At 34.2% G+C, this 26,548-nt stretch overlaps 1 protein-coding gene across 1 annotated transcript in view; it reads left to right on the forward strand.

The window, feature by feature from the left end:
* LOC127834792 (uncharacterized) overlaps positions 1 to 26,548 on the forward strand; it is a 73,522-nt gene that overhangs the window by 32,438 nt on the left and 14,536 nt on the right. Inside the window, exons 5-9 of the mRNA XM_052360834.1 lie at positions 14,639 to 14,800; positions 15,231 to 15,436; positions 15,911 to 16,011; positions 18,892 to 19,020; positions 20,404 to 20,494. Coding sequence (XP_052216794.1) covers positions 14,639 to 14,800; positions 15,231 to 15,436; positions 15,911 to 16,011; positions 18,892 to 19,020; positions 20,404 to 20,494 — 689 coding nt within the window. The remainder of the gene's footprint in view (positions 1 to 14,638; positions 14,801 to 15,230; positions 15,437 to 15,910; positions 16,012 to 18,891; positions 19,021 to 20,403; positions 20,495 to 26,548) is intronic.

The raw sequence follows: 26,548 nt of genomic DNA on the forward strand, positions 1-26,548 counted from the left end.
TGTCCCATCGTTTTGTAATATATCAGACTCGGCACGAATAAAATAACGGCTAGGCAAGCCTCATCGTTATATTATTCTAAGCCTCGCCTGATATATTACAAAACGATGGGACAGTTACCTGTTGTTCTGTATATACAACACCTGCTATAGGCTACTTTGGTTTTCAATCCTTGTAAATTTGTTCTTAAATTTGGATCTATACGTGCACTAAATGTTTACTTTTCAAATCAAAATACCGTATATAAATAAAAGCCGAATGCTATCAATGTAGCGTTTCTTTTAAATTCGTGTAGCTAACGAGAAACAAATCTTGATCTAACGGGGATTGAACTAGGATTTCCCGCGTGGTAACCAGAAACTGAAAAAATGCTTTTGAATATAAGGTTAGAGCTTTATCTCCATTTACACATGAGCCAGAGCCATGAAACTTGCCATAGTTGTTCTAAATCATCTGGGGGTGCTTCACATTAAACACCAATAATCCTAGGGGCTAAGGTCATGGCCCTTTGTTTCTTGAAAAAAATGCTTCTTAATATAAGCTTAGAGCTGTATCTCCTAAAACACATGAGCCAGAGCCATGAAACTCACCATGGTGTTCTTAATCAATTGGAGTGCTTCACATTCAACACCCATAATCCTAGGGGATAAGGTCAAGGTCACACATTGAGGTCAAAGGTCACAAATTTGATGAATTATTCATTATTTATTCATTCCTTTACTATGCATCAAGGGATTCTGTAATAACTGTCCACAACTGTTCTCCATTATCAAACCGAGTGTTAAATATAAGATCTAGGTTGCTAGGGTCATTGTCAAAGTCAAAGACAAATGTCACATCACACATTTTGTTTAAAAATGCCGTATTTGCTAAGTCTTCTACCATACTAAAATGGATTCTAAAAATGTCCTGATGTAGTTGTTCTCAATAAGCAGGCAGTGCAAGACCTATGTGTTTTTGACCAAAGTCAAGGTCACACATCAAAGGTCACACATTTGTAGAAATATTTATTATTTAGCCATTATTTTACTATGCATCAGTGGATTCTGTAATAACTGTCCATACTTCTTCTCCATCTTCTTCCTTGCTGTGTGTCATATATAATATTCATGTCTAGGGTTAAGGTCAAGGTTCATGTCTAGGGTTAAGGTCAACGTCACACAGTATACTTCATGTAAGGTCATACGAGTCACATCAATAGTCATGGTTACACAAACGATTCATGTTAGGTCGTACATAATGTTGGGTGATTAACCGTAAAAACTTATTTATGTTATTTCCACGTATGTCGTGGCGGATGTTGTGTTCACTCTGTAACCCTCTGAAAATTAAGTGTATATTAAGATCAAATGTTTTCGTGGAAAAGGCGAGACTTTTTTATTCACGAATTTAAAGGGTCGAGAACCCTCCTCTGTCTTAGTTTTGAGTTATTGTTCTTTGTTATTTATGCATGTTGTTACTATTCGGGGTTCATGAAAAATATACTATCTGCATTTTATTGTCTGGAAACCCATGACAGGTACAAATAACAAAAAATAATTGACAAAAGGCACAACGCTTCACGTTTTCCTTTTCATTTAGTTCTTAACCCATCCATAAACAAAATTAATTTGGCGGGGGATATCAATTCAACGAATTTGCTTGTTTTAATAGTAAATAATAATATAAAAAACAGAGAAACAACTTCATTCTTTTTCAAAATCAATTTACTCAACGTTTTGGTCAATGTCCTTTATCAGGAAGAAAACATTTGTAATAAAGTTAAGGAAATAACGTCACAATTACAGTGGAGTTAGGGATTTTGTTCGGGGATTAATCTCTTTATAATCCCTAAAAAATAAATCTCATTCAGCCGATTTCATTCGTTTTCACCCCGTTATATCCGAAATCCTCTGTATTAAACCTTTAACCTTTTCCATAGTTTTTTTAGGGATAAATTGCGATGAATAAAGCCCTTTAATGGATGAATTCATTGCAAGGGATGAATTAAGCCCTTCAAGAGATGAATTTATCTCGATGTCAGCGGGGAATACAAATGAAAAGGCGGAGTAATTCACTGGCGTAAACGATAAGGCGGGGCGTAGACAACTAGTTTTAGATTAGGATTTAATTTGGTCAGTTTATGCATAACACAATTTATTAATTGTCAACCAGTGCATATTAAGGTCTCAATGGCCATCGTGCACTGATCTACATTGATCATTTTTTTTTTGGTGAACACCCGGGCAGCCGAGGTGAATTTGACCAACATTGGCTTAAAATTAAATATTTTCCCCTAAAATGGCACATAATTACTGTAAAACACACACGCATAATGCAATTTATAAGCTGCATTAAACAACATAGTGTTTCATAGCCCAAAATACACGTCTTTTGTAAACTCAACAAAGAATTTGTATGTAGTAAAGCCGAGGAATCGAAAACGAAACTGTGTGTGTTTTTAACACGGTACAAGTTGGATTATACGTAATATTTGCCGTGCTGCAACAAAGATTCGTGTCATTGCGGCAACCGATATTTCAGTCAAGTGAAAAAGATAACGCATCCTTTCGTTGTAATCTTATCTACACATGTGCCGGCATGTGGTGTCACAGGCATTACCTGTAAACGCTTAATTTAAATGGGAATCCACTTTGAAGAGAATGCGTGTGCGTCTCTATCGCAGATTTGAATTCAAAATGTTTATTGTCTTTCTTAAATTATGTGTCCGTAATAAGTGAAAGCAGAATGTGTTTTCTGTTTACAGTTAAATCTAAAAATTATATATTTTATTTGGAAAATTGAATTAAGAAATAGATTATAGAAATAGAAGTTATATATTATATATATATATATATATATATATATATATATTTATGTTTTTATAGATCAATGGTACTGATGATAATTTTCCTGATAAATTCACTTAAGTGCGCGTGCCATTTAACGTTGAGTTAAGCGAGAGATGCGAATTAAATTACACATAATTAAAAACTGATACTATTCTGAGAGTTTGATTTATAAATCTTATCCCATCGCGACAATATATTCATTGTTTCATGAAGTTGTGTATAAAAGCAAAACACAGCTTTTCACATTAAATGACTTTTAACATAACGCCAGCAGACCCGAATGAATACACTTCATTTATTCCAATCAGGTAAATAACAAATAAAACAGGGGAAGTCTACACTAGACTGTGTATAAGCAACCTGCTATGGTGATCCCTATCTTATCCGCTCAATACACAGGCACCTGGCTACTGTACTGGACAAATCGGATTTACTGCAAAAATAACTGATGTCAATTATTGCTAACTGCTGTGTACATTTAAAATTTACAACGAGAATGGATGAACATCACCGCTGCACATTTTTATTAAGTTCATAGTAATCTGTTCTTTAAACAGAGATAGCCTAATTAAAGACGGCGCTAATATAGAGCAAAGTGTGAATGTGGATATTAAGAAATAAGATCCATTTTCGCATGACACTGGCAGTAAATCATGTAATTTTATATAAATAAAACACATTTAAAACATGAATAATATATAAATAAGACACATTTGAATTTTTCATTTCTTAAAAAAAAATAAGAACGTAGTCACTTATAAATAAGATACATTAAAAACACAGAAAAACTATAATTAATACACATTTTAATCTTTAATTTATTTAAAAAAGCATGTAAATCTGAGGCAATGCATTCATACAAATTATTATACATTTATTTAATAACACATTATTAAAAACTATTCTGTCATTTTGTTTTCTCACAGTTCACTGGTTGCTTACCTTGTATTGATGCAGTTGATAACGAGCAGCCCGCCGGAACTACAGTAGGGTGCTTATACACACGTGTATCGTGTACAATTCCGATCCATGCAACAACGCGTCAGAACGGGGATTTCGGTATCATTTTAAAGATGCGCTCGCTCGGATATTGAATTCACCGTTACTCCGATAAACGATCATAATAGACTTATGTACGAAGTTATAGGACAGTTGAAAGTTTCCATTTTTTGAACAATAAGTAAATTTTTGCATCGAATCCATGAAAGCACGAGTAAGAAAGGGGATCACGTTAATTCTATATTTAAGCAATATCGGTAGGTGTCACTAGTATATTATGCCAAAGCGATCATATAAATACTTATTAAAAAAGTTACAATACTAGGGAAAGGTTCATTTTAATCAACAGAAGACAATTTTAGTAACTGTTTCCATGAAACCTTTTTTACCCTGTGAGGCGTAAACATGGCGGATTTCGGTACTCGGTGGGCGAATGTAGAATTACCGAAATCCCCGCTATAAGTCATTATTTGTCAAGAGAAGTTACCAAATGGGAGATTGTACGTGCCACTGATTTCTACTATAAAAAATCACTATAGTATTTGTTCCTGACACTTGAACGTGTGTACAGCGGTCTTATCGGTACCGGCACGCGTTTCAGTTCTTGAATAGAATTACCGAAATCCCCGCTAAGAGGCAGCAGATGCTTGCTGAATAATTAATATTAATATCATTATTTGCACATAAACATTCATGCGAAGCCAAAAACCAATCATATCAATTGCATGTTTTACCCTTTAAGGTGATTCATGGTGTCTTTCGATACTCTGCGGGCGAATGTACAATAACCGAAATTCCCGCTATAAGTCAGTATTTTACTTTGAGATGTTACTAAATGGGAGATTGTTGTTAGGTTTTTATACGTATCAGTGATTTCATCTATAAAAATAAATATCATGATTTTTTGACACTTGAAGGTTTGTACAGAGGGGATTTCGGTACTGGCGCGCGTTTAATTTCGTGTGTAGAATTGCCGAAATCCCCGCTTAGAGGCAACACATGATTAATAGTTACCAAATGGGGAGATTGTTGTTACGTTTTTGTCTGTATCACTGATTTCTACTATAAGAAGGCACTATACTGATTTTTTTGACACTTTAATATTTGTACAAAGAGGATTTCGGTACCGGCGCGCGTTTATGCTCTTGTGTAGAATTACCGAAATCCCCGCTAAGAGGCAACGTATGCTGTCAAGAGAGCTTAATAATTAATATTAATACTATTATTTGCACATTAACATTTATGCGATGCCAAAAAACAATCATACCGATGGCATATTGATCATATAAGGCGTAAATACGGGGATTTCGGTACTCGGCAGGCGAATGTAGAATTACCGAAATCCGCGCTATAAGTCATTATTTTTCAACAGTAGTTACCAAAGGGGAGATTGTTGTGAGGTTTTTGTTTGCATCACTGATTTTTACTATAAAAAACACGGTAATGATTTTTTTGACACTGTTTAATATAAATTAGTTTATTTTCGGCCATAGCTTTTTATATTATCTCTAAATGTTACAACATATAAATGTTAATTTAGAAATAGTAAAGTTTTAGGCAAAGGCGGATATGTACTTTTCAATAAGAAAAACATGCATCAGAGACTTTTCACGTTTAAATAATAAAAAAATTTAGTCTTGTACATTTTATATTACGTTTAAAATGATATGTGCATCAGAAGTATTTAAATGCTTTTAAATAGTCTAACTCGGCCGATAATCTCTCAAAGTATTGTTATTTAATACCCGCAAAAATATTAAAGTTAAAGTTATAGACTGTAGATTTTGAGATAACTTTTATACTTATTTTTAGTTCATTATTTCCAGAAAGAAATAATTAAGTTTACGGCAATTGAAAGGTGTACTTGTAAAAAAGCTTACTCGCCCTAAAATACCATTATTACATTCATTACTTACTATTGGTTCAGAGACGCATATGTTTTTTAAAATCTATTATGTTTTATTTTAAAATCACGTTTAATTTATTAACGCTGCTATTAATATAGAAACTTTTTCATGTTTTAAATGTTTTCAGTTCTATTGTGCGAAGTAATAAAATGTTGTGTAATGGAATTAAGCGGACAGACACGCTGCAGTAGCGAATGATAACGCCAGATAACAGAGTGAGACTAGCGGCTGCTCGAATGATGTCACGTGATATTGATCTCGTTTTCGTTGCGCGAATTCCAGATACTTTCCATTGGTCCGAATGGATTGTGCAATCTTTGTTTATTTATAGATCGTTGCTTTAATACATTTAATACATTATAGCTCGCGATAATAACTCCGCCTTTTCAGCCCTACGCATGCGCAGTCATAGCAAAAGCTCACATTCTAAACTCCGCCTTTTACCCGTACGCATGCGCAGAGTGCTAGTATTCCTATTAAGCCCTAACAATCCCAAATAATCCGTTTTCAACCCCAAAAATCCCTAAAAACCCCAGAAGGGATTGTCAGGTATTAATCCCTAAACAAAACGGATTGTGAGAGATTAATCCCCAAAAATATTAATCCCTAAGCAATCCTTTATTTGCGGAATAAAATCCCTAACCCCACTGTACATGACGTCAATGACAACAAAGTTAAAATTACCATATAACATATTAACATCATTATAAAAAGCATATAGTTGATATATATGTACATGTTATCCAATTAACTAGATTATTAAAGTAGGATCAGTTTTGATACAAAATTACTGAAATAATGCAGTTTGAATGCGAATATCTACATCTACATCGGTGTGCTGACCAGTCAAACTTGACAATTACTCAACGGGAAGTGGTGCTTAATACAAAAGTATAAAGATGGATAGAAAGATAAATTATATAAAAATATAAGAGGTGATACAAATTTAGTACAATATAATAGTATATAATAGTATATATTCAGAGTATGTATGGTTATAAGTGATAATACAGATAAAGTGCGCAATACTAAATATTTAAATAAGGAATAATAAGAATAGATACATAGAAAAAGGAAGAAAAAGGACAGATAATCCCAGCTGGTTGTATGACCAGCTGGGATTATCTGTCCTTTTTCTTAGAAATGCAGCGTCGCTTGCTCCCTCTTGAAAGATGCCAAAGAGGGGTACTGTAGCTGGAAGTCTGTTCCACATTTGGATGGTTCTGGGGAAGAAACTTAACTTAAAGACATCTGATGATGTTGAGTAATGGTTGTATGCCAAGCTACGCATGTTCCGACGTGTTTGCGCTGGTGCTTCTGATAGGTAGGCATCACTTGGTATGTCGACAAATTCATGCATGATCTTGTACAGAATCACCAGATGGAGTTTTGTGCGTCTGTCATCAAGAGTCTTCCATTGAAGTAGATGCAGCATATCGGTAACGCTGCTGGTATTGTGGTAACTGTTAGTGGTAAAACGTGCTGCTCTTCTTTGGACCATTTCAAATTTCTTTACCTGTTCTTGTATTTGAGGGTTCCAGATTGATGCACAGTATTCTAAATTTGGTAGGACTAGTGTCCTATAGGCATTGACTTTTGAGGCTTGAAAACTGTGCCGTTTTTTTCAAAAAAAAAACCAGCATGTTGTTAGCTTTCTTGGTGGTTCGGTCAATATAGGTGTTCCAATACAGCGTAGAGTGAATGTCTCACACCGAGGAATTTTGTTGATTTGTCCACTATTAGGGTTGTTCCTTTCAATAGGTATGTGTGTTCTATCGGACGGCGCTTCCGGTGACTCTAAGTACACTGCATTTCTGTGGGTGGAACTCCATACCCTATGTATGTTCCCATTCATATAGGGTTTGAAGGTCGTTATGCAGGATTTCACAGTCATCTTTTGTAATGATTAGGCGATAGACAATGCAGTCATCAGCCAACAGCCTTGTAGACTTTAGTCCGTCTGGTAGGTCGTTGATCAAGATGAGAAATAGCAGCGGCCCTAGGATAGTACCCTAGGGCACGCCGCTGACGACCGGAACCTGATCGGAGGGGGCACCCTCCACAATGACGTGCTGCGAACGGTTGGACAGGAATGATGAAAAAAAGAATAGAAGGCGCTGGTGTGGGACCCGGTCGAACGCTTTGCTGAAGTCGAGCACGACCATGTCGGTCTGGATGCATTTGTAAAGTAAGTACACAAGCCCGTGACTTAGCGTAAGAAGCTGGGTCTCACAGCTTCGACATGCTCTGAAGCCATGCTTGCAGTTGGAGAGGATGTTATGCTTGTCTAGGTGCTTTAAAGTGGGGCTGACAATGACCTTTTCCAGGAGTTTACAGCAGAGACTGGTCAAAGAAACGGGTCGGAAGTTGCTAGCCTCATATCTTTAGCCCTTCTTGAAGATGGCTGTGACGTTGGCTTGGCTCCAATCTTCTGGGACCTCACCTTGCTGTAGCGATTCGTTAAAAACCAACGTCAGGATAGGTGCAAGATCTGCAGAGCATATTTTAGTAGCCGAGCTTGTATCTGGTCTGGCACTGTGGCTTTGTTAGTTTAATTGTTGTCAAACAGTTTTTTAACTCCTTCTATTGTCACTACAATGTCACTCATAGATGGAAATGACTGTCCTGTTGGTTCTGGTACATGGGTCATTCTTTTGTATAGATGTGTCTTTCAGCGCAGCACTGACCTTACTTTCTTGTTGATCCAAGGCTTCTTGGTCTTGTTGCCTCTAAGGAGTCTAGAAGGGATGTGTTTTTCCATTAGTTTGAGAAGGTTAAAATAAAACATAGTCCAGAGGCGGTCGATGGTCTTATCACTTGTCAAAAGCATGCCATGAAGGTTGTTCAGATCATTCCTAAGTGCATCGTAGTCGGTCCTCTTGTAACAGAGGACTTTACTTGGTCTAGTTTTTAGCTCGATTATTAAATATGAAATATATATAGTGGATCTATCCTACTCACCACGGCGTCGGCGTTCCTGTTAGCGTTAGCGTTAGTGTGCAAATGGTAAAGTTTGCGTACCTCCCCAAATATTCCCTATTTCCTTTGGCATATTTTTTTATATTGTGCATACTTCTTTACCAACATGACCCCAATCTATAAACAAGAGCAGACAACTGTATCAAGCATTTTGACAGAACTATTGCCCCTTTTATACATTTCGCTAAACTTGCCATAACTTCTTTATTTATGATCACATTTGATTCATACTTTGACAAAACAACATTTACCTGACATACCACAATGCACTCCACCTAAACCATCCCCCATGCCCCACTCCAGAAATCCCTCCCCCCAATTTTTTTTGTTTTGTCCTTCTTTTTGAAAGATCATCTATTAAGTGACCAAACACCCACATTATACCCCCCTCTCCATGATGGCTTACGTTTTACTGTCAAGCACTCAAATAGTAGAGCGCGCTGTTCTCTGACAGCTCTTGCTATTTTTCCTTGGCGAAGGCTTGACTCTACATAGACAGCTTCATGGTCCGATAGCCCTGGTATTAATTTAACAGTATTGACAAGGGTTGGATTGTTGGTCAGGAATAGATCCATAATGTTATCAGTTGTCTCTATGGAGCGGGTGGGGGAAGTTACCAACTGTGTGAGAAATCTGTCATTTGCAAGTAGTTGGTGACTTAGGGACTTTTTGGATGGTCCTGGTGTTACCGAATCGTCTACCCAATTAATTTCCCCGAGATTGGAGTCACCTGCGAGCTAAATATGTGCCCCCCTCCGGAATCCTAGCCAGCTGTTAATCTAGGCGTGACATGTACGCAGAATCATCTTGGTTCGGTGGACGGAAGAGTGATCCTACATATAGGTGGTTTGTGTCAGGTTTCTTCAGCTTGGCCCAGACAGATTCACATTCTCCTTCGACTGAGGGTTCTTCAGGTTCTGTGATATCGAGCCGGTTATGGACAAGGATAAAGACTCCACCACCCTTCCTACCCTAAATATCCTTCCTATACACTTTTTAATTGTCTGAGAATATTGAATATTTCTGGTTTAAGTAGTTGGTCACTGAACCAAGAATCGATGCCAAATACGATGTCTGCTTACATCGATTCTGTTAAACAATGTAATGAAGCCTTTTTATCGACTATTGACTGGCGGTTTATAACCACTGATATCAATGGAATGTCATTTTTTCTGTTTCTTTTTCGAACTTGGATAAATTGTAATTTTCCATCCCTGGTAATACTTGGGTGACTGATGTTACTTGATATGTCAAACTGTTCCGAGTCAGAGATGTTTGGGCGATTTGAGCCTGAGCTACTGAGTCTTTCGCCCCTGTTTGGTGAACTGGTTGCTCGTGGGATGTTGAAGCTGATATCATGCTTAAACATTCTACTGTGTTCCGTGTTCAGTAATTCACAACTGTTGGCTAATTCATAGAGGGTAAGGTCAAATAAGCCAGAGTGGAAATTTGGGATACCACACTGGATGCATTCCCATGATACGCTATTACCGATGAGAGCCTCGTATATGCGAGGTGGCATGCCTATGCATCCTGTAAGGTACCAGGTATCGCAGCTTTCACACCACACCACAGGGGTTTTCCACTTCACTGCCTTGTTGCAGACTCCACATTTATATTTAGGTGGCCTTGGACATGGGTTCGGTTCTGGAAAATGTGATTCCGGAAGGAGGAGACTGCACAGATATATCAATATGTTAAATAAAACAGTAAAATCTACCTTAAAAACTAGAAAATTAGAAAAAAACTTTACAATTCATTCAAACGGGAGCTATTGTTCCTAGGTAATGCATCCAATAACTTTCTTTTAAAAGGCGTTTTGAGTTGTTTTGTTTTTTTCAATAGGACTACGCAGCTGACGAAATATGTCGTCATTTTATAAATAACAGTGTTGGAATATATTACTCGAATAAGGCGATGTTTTGTTGAACAATTGAAGGATTAAGAAGTGTCAGTCAATTCTTCTTTAACCCTTCCGAAGGAAATCGATATTGAATTAAAAGGGTAATTTCTTTGATGAATAAGTCGTACCTTTGTCAGTCGATCAACGCATGTCTATCCACAAAGCATTGCCTGGTTGCAACATTTTTTTTTAATGGAAAAGATTGATGGCGATACAGCAATGTACATTTTATAATGTGTGCAGAATGTTGATGGAATGTTATCGTGAAAGGAAGCAAAAAAAGATTGACAAAAACAAACATGGTTGTTACACAACTTTGTTAAGTAGAACACAACTATTAGATGTTTGAATTGTGTATGCCAATTAGTTAAAGTGTGTATAAAGAAGAGTTGTTTATAGACTAAAATTAACAATATCGGCGGGGTTAAATGCTAAATCATGCTTGACGAGTAAGTTCAACATAGCAGTGGTGATGGTGAAACGAGAATTTTAGTTTGAACAAAACCGTTTGTGTTCCACTTGAGTGTGAAACATTTGGAATTAAGATTACATTAGATGCGAGGCATATAGCATTATTTTATCTGTTACTCTGCTTTTGCGTGGTATTTTAAAGGACTACTTATAGTGGCGTAAACGGGAAGGATCACAAACAATAGTAATATAACTACGCACAGATAGATTCATTTAATTGATTTTTTTACTATTGTTTTTAGCAATTAAACGAATTATATAAAATAAAATATTGTAGGTTAAATATAATATTATGTAAGTGTGCTTGTGATTTCATGCGTCTCGTCTCAGAAATGTTACACGGCTCGGCCAGCCTTCTTATGTAAAAATAAGGCAAAATATGGGAACTGTTGATAACATTTTTGTGTTACACGGTGTAATTAATAATTTATTAAATGAACAAAAAAGATTGTACGCCGTATTTGTTGATTACACCAAAGCGTTCGATTATTTGGTGAGGGATATCATATGGTATAAACTGTTGAAGCGTGGCGTTAGAGAAAAAATGCTTGATATCATCAAATCTATGTATACAAACGTAATATCAAGAATAAAATTAGGTAATACAATAAGTAATGAAGATTTTTCCTGTTTTTTAGGAGTTAGACAAGGAGAAGCATTATCACCTTTCCTATTTTCTATTTATTTGAACGACCTAGAAGAACATTATATGTTAAATGGTTTTAAAGAAGTAGATATTGGTATGCTAAAATTAATTTTGTTGTTATATGCAGATGACATTGTAATTATGGCAGAAAATGAAGAATTAATTAAAGGTTTGTCTTTGTTAGAGGAATATTGTGATAGGTGGAAAATATGTGTTAACACACATAAAACAAAGGTTATGGTTTTTAAAAAAGGGGGACAATTTAGGAGGGATATTATTTTTTTTTACAAAGACCAAGCATTAGAAATTGTTAAATCATTTACATACTTAGGAATTGTATTCACTACAGGAGGATCTTTTGCAAATACCTTTGAAACGCTTGCAGGTCAAGCCTCAAAGGCTGTATTTAAGCTTAACACATATTTAATAAATTATCCAACAATTTCAATACTTACCAAATTAGAGTTGTTTAATCAGCTTGTTTTACCAATATTAAATTATGGGTCAGAAATATGGGGCTTAACCGAATCAATTGCACTTGAAAGAGTTCACCTACATTTTTGCAAAAAACTACTTGGCGTGAAAATTCAAACACAAAATAATTTTATATATGCGGAACTTGGAAGAACATCCTTGATAACTAAAAGAGCCATACATGTAATACGGTTTGGTTGAAAATTATACAGTTAGAAAATCATAAGTATGTAAAGTGTATTTATAGCCACATGTGTGAGCATTTAATAAATAAACCAAATAAATATTCTTGGGCAAAATCTGTATGTAATCTGTTGCAGACCTTAGGCTTTCAATATGCATGGCTGAACCAAGGTGTAGGTGATGAAAAGTGTTTTTTTATCCTTGGTAAAGACTTGATTGAATGATATATTTATCCAAAATTGGATGTCAGAACTAAATGATTCCTCAAGATCAATAAGTAACAGGCAGTTTTGCAAATTTAAATTGCACCCTTACTTAAAAAATGTTATCATAACTAAGTTAAGATCTGATATTTGTAGATTAAGGGTTTCATCCCATAGATTAGAAGTAGAATCAGGCAGATGGCACAAACCTGAAGCCATACAATCAAGATAGAAAATGTCAACATTGCAATTATATTTCTGGAAAAGACCAAACATGATCAAATTTATTGAAATAATGCAATCGGATAATATAAGTACCAACAGAAACTGAGCTATGTGTGTACATAAAGCATTTAGTCAAAGAAACCTGTATAAATATTATTATGATTAATTGTATTTAATGCATTACTCAAACTTGACTTTTTGCTCTCTAGTAGATTCGTCTTTGTTGTTTTTGATGTTATCGTTTATAGCATTGATTGTTAAATAGATTCTAAATGTTGTAATCTAAAAATAATGTGTCCTAGACCTTTTTATGTATTGATACTTTATTTAACAACTTATGAAATTCAATACTGATCACATGTCATGCCTTTATATATGTTACTATGTTTTGATCATGTATACTCATGGACTGTTTGTCTATTGAATAAACCATTTATTTTATGTAAACCTTTCTTCATCTCGGCGGATAAATTCAAAGACACAATCACACTAACATAGTATTCTCGATAAGCGCTTTTCCGATACTTGAGCAAAACAAAATGATAAATATTTTGCTTACCAAACATTTAATATCGACATCCACAGTAGGCCTTATCATATAACAACATGCTTATAAACAACAAGGTTGTTGTTAATGAAAAAAGTTCGAACAGTTCATAAAGTTCAATAAGAGGAAATGAACTTAAACATTTAGAGGTAATCTGTGTTCATGGTACTTCACCACTGTCTTCACGTTTTTTCGGATGTTATGATTAGTTTTTACGTTTTACGGATACAATTAATTTGAATTTCAAGAATATGTACAAAGACGACGATTGTCCCCGAAAATAAAGCGCACAGATAACAAGTTGTTGAGTTACATATATTGACGTAAACCATAAATATTAGTGAACATTTCGAAGAAGGTGTATAAAAGGTAACTAACTGGTGTGAATATTTTGCCTCATAGCTAATTCTTACATTGACTTGTAGATGAACACCATAATAGATTTATACAGCGCTGCATCTTGATTTGATGATCAATTGTTTCATATATTGCGGAATTTCCTCTGCTTGGTAAAAAATAGACCTTGAACGAAAATATAATTTTATTATAACTGTAACTTTTTTTATCATACAAAGGCTGCCATAGATAGTTATCATATTGACCTTTAAGTGAGCGCATTGATATTGCAGGCGACATATTGCCTTGATATGATTAGCGGTTGAACTTTCATATTTCGAATGCATGATACAGTTATTGCCCGAACACGTTCATGCACATTCACTATATCCATGTAAAAAAATAATCGCCAGTGTGAACAAATGTTTAAAGTTGTTAATGTGTAATGGTTTATATACAAAAAGAAACCTTCCCTTATACTGAAAGTAGCTTTGTGTAATCCGAACAGTTTCGTCATCCGAAATTATATTAAGCACGCACCTATAATAACCAATGGTGACCACTCTATATACTCTTTATTGGTTTTAAGATATATTTAAAGGCGGACCAATAAACATTTGGTACAGTTTTATTACATGAGAGTAATTATTGATATACTGTTTCAATGTTGCATTTAATTACTTCACCTCTTTTCTGCCTTAATCGAGCTTGGCTGCACACCACACACATGCACGCACGAATGAACACTCACCAACGCGCGGCGCATGTACGCATTCACACTCTTAAGAACACACATACAACTATGTGTGTGTTTGCGTTTATGTTATATTAATATTATCCACACTTCTCCTTATGAACAGCATAACATCAACTTTTGCAAACAGTTACTGTCGTTATTTCTTATTATTTTATTTTAATATATCGTTTACATTACAGTATATGCTACTTGATTTCACCGTATTTTGAAAATGGTGATCTGTTCATTGCACTTCGAACCGTCAAAGGGGACAAGGTTCTATTTGACTGGAAAACAAGGCTGAAAGTGAGCTACCAGATAGCGTGTGGAATAGACTACATGCACACAAGTAATTCGTTTCGGTATGTCTTCCATTTTCATATTTATATTGACCTCATAGCTGAACCAAATTCGGTATCTTAAGCCGACAGCGCCTCTGGTTAACACTCTTTTTTATTACTGTTTATGTCGGAATTGTATATAAACAGTGTTTACTCAAGTCACTACAGTGTACCAATTCTCCCAAATGTATTCCAAAAGTGTTCTGAAGGGTCAATTAAGTATACCGACTATTCCGATTTTTTATAGTGTATGAATGCATTGTATGCAAGCTGCTCGGATGCATACTTGGAAAGAATATCCATAGAGACACGCACTAACATTTTTTTCCTTTATCCTTCTCACGGCGATGCTAGCTAGTTTCATCAGATGATATCATTGCAAGTAGAGGTATTGCTGACCCTTCGTCCAAAGTTTAAGTATTTGTTTTCATAATCTTTATCTGTCCAACAGGGGAACCATTCTACATCTGGACATCAAGTCAAAGAACATCGTGCTTGACAACAAATTCAACGCTAGATTGATAGATTTTGGCTTGTCACGCGAGTCAATTACAGGAAGCAATATAACAACAGCGCCTTTAGCAGGAACGGAATTATACCGTCCACCAGGTGTTCACAAAACGAGCCCTTTACTGGATTTGTATGCTTTCGGTGTTGGTAAGACCTAAGTAAATCTTAACATTACACAGCTTCTCTAGATTAGTTCGTAAGAATAAACATTCCGTACTGAAAATCGTGAATGTATGTCCAAAGCGGTTATAATCCCAATAAAAAATATCCGTTTCAAGGCATTAACCAGGTTTTAACATTTTTATATTCAATAGTGTGCTGTTTGTATCGTTCTAAACACTATAGAAAAAGTATCACATTATTACAACGGGGAAGAACTTTCCTTTAGAACATGTTTCAGGCGTTTAATTGTTCATATGTTTGAGATATACGCCTTCTTAACGTCGTTTGTTATTCGTCAAATCAGTTATTTTTGTAAAAATAAGTTAATTTAAACAATTTTCTTTCGCATTTAATTATTTGGTTACATGAAGAGTTCACAGGCAATATAACACATATTAAAGTTAACCAGAATGCTTCTTTATTTTGTTAGTTATATTTGTGTTATAATTCTTTTTCCAGTTATTCGGGAAATGTTAACAGGCCTAGGTCCTGAGGGAACCTGTCCTTCTCAGACACCACTGGGACTGTTGGACATGGTGAATTTTGAAAATTTGATACAGGTGAATTTGTATTTGTAATTTAAATCGTAGGTTTTGAAAAAGCTTCTAGGTATGTATACATTAAATCAATTTGTTTTCAAAAATATTAAAATTTCATTTGGTTGCTCACAATACAATAAATATATATAACATCATAGCTAACTAGATTAGAAAAAGTAAAACCTATTTGCGCCATTTGACTTGCCAGTACACATATGTGTCAAGAAATGTTGAATATCTTTCCTGATTTCTATATGGAGTTCCATTGTTCACTATATGCACCATTTCTTTATCCATATCCTGTATTTTGAAGACGCCTACATCAAATAATTGATCAAAGGCAAATACTTCCATAAACGCATGTGCCTTTAAGGACAACACTAACAAACTATAGGTTACATAAACCTTGAGAGGGCACATTAATGCCTATTGTAAATGGGAATGCTACTCAATATTGACAATAGTGTATCTATATAATAAATTTTACTAAGTTTATTTCATGTTAACCTCGTTATTGTGTTGATGGCTGACATATTAGCATGAGGCCGGTGACTAAAACAGATAACTGCAGCCCAAAAATAATACACCAATATCAATTCTATTGAATTCGCAATGAGAATTAAATATATTTTCTTAATAATATTATGCAGAACATTTCTGTTTTAATAGCATACAAATAATTATCATGATAAACAGAAGCACATTTTCTACCGTGTTTAACGAAAACTAATCAACGAAAGGTTAAGCATAGGCCATTAAATTGTTTGAGCGTAGAAACAATTTAATGGAGTCAATAACTTAGACAAATGTCTTATTTTAACTGTTAGGCTAAACACAGCTGCTCTCCTTTGTTTTTACCTGGAGCATTTTTGTCAATGCAAAGATTGTCTCGAATGTTTGATAGAGTAAGCGCTCAAGTAACGCGCTGATTTTTATCTTTCCTTATTAACATCCAATCGAACTTTTATTTAAATATTGAAGACTATTTTTATTAAATAAATTAATAAAAACAAAACATTAAACGGGCCTTAATCGTTTCTTAATTGAAAAATATTTGCATAAATGTGTATATGCGCGTTTTCTGGAAGTCATTTAATTAGACGTGTATTACCAATGTAAAAACCCCATCAGGTATTAAAGTTAACAGTTGCGGGTAAATAAGAAAGTCGAACAGTATGTTCCATCCATGTTATTAAAATGGCGTCCATAGACTGTCAACTTATTTGGGCTAATTTCTCTCTGTTTCTTTACTCTAAAAATGAACTACAGTTCCCTAAAAGGTGAGATCAACGGCGTAGGATTACAACTATAAGAAATTGAAAATGTATTTATTTGGTGTGTATAATGCATTATTATACCTCACTTTTATTTACAATGCTAAACTCCCATAGGCCATCGTGACATAGAAATACTGTCAGACCCAGCGGGAATAAATTTTCTGTCCAAAATATACTGTATCCCGCTGCCATAGCAATCAAGTGCCACCAGCGGGAAAAAATTTACTGACAAAAAAATACTGTATCCCGCTGCCTTAGCAATCACGTGCGGAATGTTCGAAAATTATACTGTCCCATTCGCGCATGCGCAGTACGCAGTTTTGCGTGTCCGTTGTATTTGGGTAATTAAAATATCGATTTCAGCTGAAACTGTGCTCTAGAATAGATAAATGCCATTATTTAAGCTTTGACAGGAGTCAACAAGAAAATCAATTTAGTATAAACGACACGCTTACCTCAAAGGCAACTTTAATCCAATGCTAATAACAATAAAGTTACAACGATATACACTTCCAGTGTCTGTTCTTAGGGTGTTATGCATGACAAACACACAATCCGAAATACGTTTTGGATTCGTTCGATGCTTTAAACAAATATTTTACTGTAATAAAAAAATACACCACGTCTATAGTGTTGTCCCAAAATGTTTCGTCACCGAAATGACGTCACACAAGTACGTCATAAATTGCGTAATCAAGTGATGAAAATAGAATACGGAAAGCTGGTTCTGTAATAGATCTATATTTTTAAAGAAATAATTGACAACTAAGAAAATTGATGGGATAAATTGATTACTAGGTCGGTGCCGAATAAAGCGAAGTTAATTTTGCTCTGCCCGTAAATCTGAACCACTCAACATATTAATTGTTGTTCATTGTTGAAATTAATTCAATTATTGAATATTTAAATTGTTCATGGTTCATATAAATTGTTCATGTTCGAATAGTTTATTCGGTATAATAAAATAAATATTACATGTCTGACAGGGTGACAGTAAATTTGTCAACTTTCGGAAAAATACTGTCAACATTGGCTTCGCCTCGGTTGACAGTATTTCCTCAAGTTGACAAATTTACTGTCACCCTGTCAGCCATGTAATATTTATATACTAAAAAAGGAAGAATATATTTGCTGCTTTGTACTTTGTTTCCGAAAATATCAGAACGTTTATTATTTCGGTGAAGTTTTATTAGAAGCATTAGAATTTTGTGAGTTAAGTGCATATTTTTGTGTGTTTTCGCCCTCCGGATCCATTGTTGGGGTTTTTTATTGCGTTTTGATCATAAAAGGACATTGTAATAAGCCCATTCAACGATTTGAAAAGACATGGAATGCAACAGCGATTGAAAAACATGCACATTCCTGATTGTCAATTGCAGGAAAAATATGGACTTCATCCACATTCAATCGCAAAACAAGAAAAGCAGATTTCCGTTATTGTGCTTGAATGTTAATGTTTTGTCTTAATCACATTAAGCGATATTAAAACCTTACACGAGAAAACCTTCGTATATGATTTTGTGCAGGAATGTTAAACTAAGGTATAATATTAAGTAGCAAAACAAAAACGATCATGAACACAATACATGTAGGTATTATAATTATATTTTTTGTCATGTTTTAGAGACGAATATGGACGATTGATTATATCTGGAAGGATGTGTCGAGAATAGCTTGTCTATGCATATCTAGCGTAGATGATGACGAAAACAGTGGCCAAATATCATCAGCTCTAATACGCACATCATTGAGGGTGAGAATCTTGTAATAAACACATAGTTATACAAAACAACCCGCAATATTTAATATTTAAAACTATTTTTGTGCGGATTCTGAAGCTTGAAATAATAGTTGGAAACATATATAATTACGCGGTTGGGTGTTGTTTACGCATCTCGCGTATTGGAAGTATTTTAAACTCACCTGAGCAAGAAGAATGGTAAGTTGTTGTGGTCAGTCTTGGTCCGGCATTGTGCGACGTGTGTCGTATAAATGTCGTATGTCATGAACTGATAGCTTTGTATTGCTCATGAGGTAACCTAAGTCATCCAAGTTTTATAAAAGTGGATCAAAATAGTCATCTCAACAATTTCTTGGATTAATTTGATTCATGATAACGTCCTTCAACAACAAGGTCTGTTAGGTTAATCTTATAAAAACATTTTTACAACTCTAGTAGCGTAAGTTATGACTCCATCTTTATGAAACGTATTGCGGCATTATCTTGACCATATTAAGGCCGAATTCGAGTCTGGGTAACGTGCATCCAAAAGCACTTTTGAATGTCAAATTTAAAATAAAAACATGTTGCAACGTGTATGAAGTAATCTTGATCAAATTAAGTCAGAATATTTATCATGCCACTACCTAGGCCGCGTTCAACTCTGGTTCGTCAAAAAATAGGTAACAAGGTTAAGTCTAAGAAAAATTGTTGTTAATTCTCTTAAGCTAATAGTTTTGATTCAACCTTGATGAATCATGGAATAATTTTCATGTAATCAATATATAACGTATTTGAATATTATTAACCAACTTCCGAAAACTAGGTCACCAAGTGAATTCTTAGAAAAACTTTGTTACCAGTTTTGAAGTCACATTCATGACACAATCTTGATTACAATTGGTTAAAATAGTTATCTTGATAATATCTAAGACTAGTTTGAATCTACGCGCAATACCTAAGTAACCTGGTAGAAGATTGACAAAAACGTGTTACAACTATACAGGCAGCATTTTCGATTCAGTATTATTGAAACTTGGTTAGAATTTTTATCTTCAAAATATCTAGTCCGTTTTTGAATGTGAGTCTTCTTGCTGAGTTTACTTGGGCCACAAAATAAATCAATAGGTCAAGTATTGAACAAGTGGGATGCCTTGAACTCATTCGAGCTTTAGGGCCAGTATAAACCTCTTGATAAAGTGTACCTGTTTCGTACGTACATTAATTATGATTTTCAGAAAAAACAACAACTAATAATAAAAAATTATTCTATAGTCTGCGTTCATCAATTTTTATGTATGTTTTAAACGTGTTTTCTTTCTTTCATTATATATATTGAGAAAATATGATTTTCATTGCAGCTGTTGTTAATGAAAATTAACACGTAGATCAATTGTTATCTGACTTTAATTACAGTCGATTTCAATCAAAGAATCGATACAAAAGTGGACGGTCCTGGATAACAATAACTGCGAAATATGTGTTGTTAATGGACAATTGGAAACAGGTAAGTAATTGATTGCATTAACTGTTGAGTTATCATTCTATGTCTTTAATACAAGTATTACGCGTCTTTGGTGCTAATCTGTGAATTAATGTTAAATGTCTCTGGTTTTATTGTGCGTAAGGCCAACATTTTTTATTAAAATAATTTTCGGATTTTTTCTAAAAGTGTCGGGTAGGAGGACGGAAAAAAAGGATGGGCGACCAAATATGCGTTCATTTTGAAAATGTTATGGTATGAAGCTCTTTTTACAAAGCAACCACAGTTTTTTTTTTCAAACATGTTGATGTGCAAAATGATCATAAATAGACTGTAGGTCTTGATGTGCAGTTTTTAAATTAGTTTGAATTTTAAAAATATCTTAACTATATATATATAAGTTCAAAAGTTATGCAATCTTTTCACTTGTCTATAATAAACTTTTTGGTGATTTTTTTATGTTTTTTTCACAAGGAATCCAAATGTTGCATTAAAAATACTTTATCTCCACAAACAACCAATAAGCTATTGAGGTTTAAAAGAAACATTTATAGTTTATTGTCCAGTAAAAATCAATACCGCAGACAAATACAAATAGCAAAATAAAACGCTTTTCAGGGGGTTCACTGGCCCACAAAAGGTTGTCGCCACTTAATCGCGGTGTGAAAACCGCCCGTTATTCAAACTTAATCAATAAGGACAATCATTTAAGGAACCTTACTACATTAATGAATAATGGCATTTACTATATTTTTATTACTCTGAGAAGTATGTTAATACATAAATAACAATAAGTACCTTCATAAGTCTTAATATTAAAGGCTTTATTTTTATATAACTAACATTTTTTCCACTTGATAAACCAGATAACCAACATAATATAATAACGTTAACAAGAATGTAACAGTATGCTGCATAAATGTTTTAGAATTATTTATTAAAACCTAGAATCACACAAATATATATCATCTGAAAGGAAAATATCAAACATCAGAAAATAAAGCGTCTCAATTCAAATTGTTAAACAGTTTATACATTTGGTCATTTGGACATGATATACATCCACTTCTGTTTATTATCAAATTTCACAAATTCTAAAACTACACCTTTTGTTAAAAGGTTTTCTGTAAGGTGTGGTGGTTGATTTCCAGGTTCAATTAAATGAATATTTTTTCACATCTTTTTCTTGACAAAAAGACCCAGGATAATTGCCACCATCCATTCTTGTTGTCTGAAATAACACAAAACATATTTGTACAAACTATATACAACAAATCAACACATAAATGTCACTATCTTTATATATGTCCGAATTTTATCATATCCGAAATATAGTACATCGAGTGAAGGACCTACTTTTGATTTCAGAAATAGTTGGTATCTAAATTAAAATATATCGTTCCCAGAACATTTTAAAAATGGAACTGTTAAACACAAATGCCTGTTGAAACAAGTTAACATGTGTTTTTGTCATGGTATTGATTAAAGAAATAGCGTTCCTAATAATCGTTATAATTATTTATCTTCGTGACAGTTTATCCCAGGATAACATAATTGATAGTTTAATGTCATAAAGGAGCTGTTAATCCGATAATAACCCCCATAAACTTGACTATTTTATTTGGACATTCATGGATTAAAATCGTTTTAGAAACTGTTGATTTTGCGATTTTTGAACTTTTGGTACGAACCAGTTCGGAACAAAACCAAAGTTTTGTACCCATTGAAAATAACGAAAAAACACATATTATATGCACAAATTCGTCACTATAACTACATTAAACAACACATAAACTTTTATTCTCTCAAATATGACCGTATTTGTGCGTAAAATATGGAATGTTTAAAGTTGATAGGCGTAAATGGGTTTCGCATTTCGAGTACCTGTTAAATTAAACTCGTTCTTTTCTTATTGCTTTCATAATATTTTTTAGTCATTTTAATACTATCAATTTTATAAAATTGTAAAGAAATAATAAAATATTTACTTACAAATCGATTCCATTCAGGATTTTATTTGACGGTTGCATAATTATTGGGAAATTAGCAGACTTTGCTGATGAAAGCGTTGTAGCGTTCATCAACTTCTTTCACAAACAATGATGGCGTAGCTGTTGGTAAATTCCAGCACATGTACACGATGAAGGAGGTTCGCGTATTAATGTGGTTCATTAAAACTGGGTTTATTATGATGATTTATAACTCATTTGAACTTTTTCTAAAACCCGGCAAGCGTTTCGTGTTTAAAAGCTACCTTTAGGCATCCGAAAAAAAAAGATTTTAATTTTTTTTTGGTTTCGTCAAAAATTGCAGTCGGCGGGTCCGAAAATCATATTATTAAAAAAATGTGGCCTATTTTCAAGAACTCGGCATATATAATATAAATAAACAAGGTCGTGGACAAAAATATAAGCATGTGATTAAGACGGACCTCATGGGAAACCATATCGTTTGGCTAGTTATCGAACTTGATTCATATTCTATGAGACATATCCGTGTTATTTAGTGAAGCGTATGTTAGAAAACCTGAAACGGCAAATGTTTGCATTTATTATAAGAAGGGACCAGAATTGTGACGTTACTGTAGCGACTCTGTGGATAATAAGAGTTTACCACTATTTTACGTCAACAAAAATTTCAATTAACATTTTTGTAAAAACGATAACAAATCTCTCTTGTTTCCACTCCATAAGCTTCATTATGACTCAATCTTGATTTAACTTGGTCATAATATTTGTTCTTGACATTATCTACGTTAACTTTAAGTCTACGTAAAAAATGTCAAAATCTGTATATTGACATTTACTATCCTGAGTTTGAATCTCGTCAACGCGCCTCCTAAAACTATGTCAACAGATCAAATCTTAGAAAAAGTGTGTAGCCTCTCAAAAAAGGAAACATGTTTTATTCAATGTTGATTTAACTTGATCAGTGTATTTATCTTTGCACTACCTAGGTTTTATTTGAATATAGGTCACGTGCATTAAAATGTTATAATGTTCATTTGTATGAAACCCTTGTTACCACTGGAGAGGTCACATTTATAGATAAATCGGTATAAAACTTGATCAGATTGTAAATCTTAACAATATATGGGCCGAGTACAAATCTAAGCCACCTGCGTCCCAAAAAATGGTCATCAGGTTGTATCTAAGGAAAGCTGCATTATAACTCTAGAAGCAACATATATAACTTTTGACTTAATCTTGATGTTACGTTGTCAGAATGTTTATCTGGACAATATCTAGGACTACTTCGAAACCGGGTCATGTATGTCCAAAACCTTGGTCAAATATAAGAAAACAATCTTGTTACATGGTCAAATTACGTAGAAACGATGTTAAAACGATTTTGTTGACGAAAGCTAGGCCGCGCTCAAATATGGACTCCGTACGTTTCAAAACCGTCTGACTAGGTCATCTGGTAAAATCAGATTTTTATTAAAACTCTAGAGCCAAAGATCAATCTTGATGAAACTTGATCAAAATGTTTGTTTTCATAAAATCTAAGCCCAGTTTAAATCTTTATCATGTTCGGAAAAAACAAAACTAGGCCAACAGGTCAAATCTCGGAACATTCTTGTTACGACGATAGAGTTCATATATATTTATACGTGTGTATCTTGACAATGTCAATGTCGGGTTCTAATCTGGGACAGAATTTGCTAAGACTAGTTCATCATGTCAAATCTGAGGAAAAACGTGCTTAGGCTCTAGACGGCATATTTATTACTCAATATTAATGAAACTTGACCATAATGTATATTTTAATTTAAGTTGAAATCTGAGTCGCCAGCGTTAAGAAACTATATTCAGCAGACCTGTTTACTTCTACGGATTCGCCGAAGTTACTACGGATTATTTGGCTAAACTACGCACTACGGATTTGTACTGAAAAACTACGGATCCATCGATCAAAATGGTCAAATTTCAGTTTTTAATCGTACTTTCGCTTATTTTCGGTCTTTGCGGGTAATTTATCAATCATAGTCATTTTGGCGCTTTCGTAGAAAGAAACGTTAAAATTCAAGCATCCCGGGGAACGAGTGCTGATCGAGCTTGTCGAGTCGTCACCGAACAACAACTGATTTGCGTATTGGTTCGCAAATTTAGCCGAATATATACGATTTTATGTTGCTATCCAGAATACACATCTCTCTCTCTCTATTGCGGAGAATACCGACGATAGTCGATCGGGATTGAGCACGCCTGTTTTTATACAAGTCCAAAATGGCGGCAAGCAGACGAGATATTGCGATTTACGGCGAAAATAATAAATACCATTCAAATTAACAACGTATATCATATGGTAATTATGGAATAATGTAATTCGTGTGTCAATTCACGCAAAATACTACGTTTGAGATAAAAATAAAATATTTATCAGAAATATGCACCGTGAATGTGCGTCACAAATTGAAGTTCAGTCTACTCACAAAGTAAAAGCATTTATTATAATGAGTATCGTTCGCAAAAGGAAAGAGACAAACATGATTTGATTTATATGTTAGTGGATCTGTGTATACTCAGATTCATATGCATATTCTGCTTTATTATGTTTGTTACGCTGTACAGTTTAATGAAATAGCATTGAACAGAGGTTGTCAAGTGCAAGATTTTGAAAGGTAAGCAAATGAAATATATTATTTTTACTCCATTTAATACATTATTAACACAACAAGAACACTAAAGAGTGTTTGTCAGTATTTGTTTATGTTTTCCCCTTATGAGATTTAATATAAAAAAAATACTGAATTAAATTAATAGCTACTCTTAAAAACCTTATGATCAAATGGCGTATTTAAGAATCTATAGATTATAGTAAGTTTAATATGCATGTGGGTGGATATTAATAAAATACTGTCTTCACTGTAAGAAGACATTAAAGCAGAACTTAATAATATAAAAATGCTGTCAAACATGCACTTAAAAACAATTTTAATTTTATTATTAATTCTGTATCTTATAATCATATTTATAATGCTTAACGTTTCCCAATTTCATGGTTTATCGCGCTATTTTTTCCAATTTCATGGTTTATCGCGCCATTTTACCCAATCCAAAGGCTGTAACAAATAAAAGCAAATAAAATCACTTAACGGATTTAATTACTATACCCCCTTTCGAAGAAGAGGGGGTATATTGCTTTCCTCATGTCGGTCGGTCGGTCCGTCCGTCCGTCCACCAGGTGGTTGTCATACGATAACTCAAGAACGCTTGGGCCTAGGATCATGAAACTTCATAGGTACATTGATCATGACTCGCAGATGACCCCTATTGATTTTGAGGTCACTAGGTCAAAGGTCAAGGTCACGGTATCTCGAAATAGTAAAATGGTTTTTGAATGATAACTCAAGAATGCATACGCGGCCAACAGGGCACACTCTGAACAATATTACTGAAGCAACTGGTCTGTAATCCTAAATCTATAATTATCAGTCCAATGAAACATCATCCTTTTATTAAAATACAGTGGATAAGTAAAAAAAATTATCAGAATATGAGATTTGTTGTATATTTCGTATATTCAATATTGTGTTAATGTTTAATTTTGTTGATTAATATAAATATAAGCAAGACAGGGGAGGTAATACACTCTTATATACAGGGGAAACAAATGCAATAAGTTTAAATTTATTGTTACAGCATTTGCCTCCCTTGTAATGTATTTAAATTTTACCAAATGTAAGGCTAACTGCATTTTTCTAATGCATACTACTACTACTACTACTACTACTACTACTACTGCTACTACTACTACTTCTACTACTACTACTACTACTACTACTACTACTACTACCACTACTACTACTACTACTACTACTACTACTGCTGCTGCTGCCGCTGCTGCTGCTGCAGCTGCTGCTACTGCTGCTGCTGCTGCTACTACACTACTACTACTACTACTACTACTACTACTACTACTACTACTACTACTACTACTACTACTACTACTACTACTACTACTACTACTACTACTACTCTATTACTACTTCTACTCCTACTACTACTACTACTACTACTACTACTACTACTACTACTACTACTACTACTACTACTACTACTACTACTACTACTA

Source organism: Dreissena polymorpha, chromosome 6 (genome assembly GCF_020536995.1).
Source record: "Dreissena polymorpha isolate Duluth1 chromosome 6, UMN_Dpol_1.0, whole genome shotgun sequence".
Lineage (NCBI taxonomy): Eukaryota > Metazoa > Mollusca > Bivalvia > Myida > Dreissenidae > Dreissena > Dreissena polymorpha.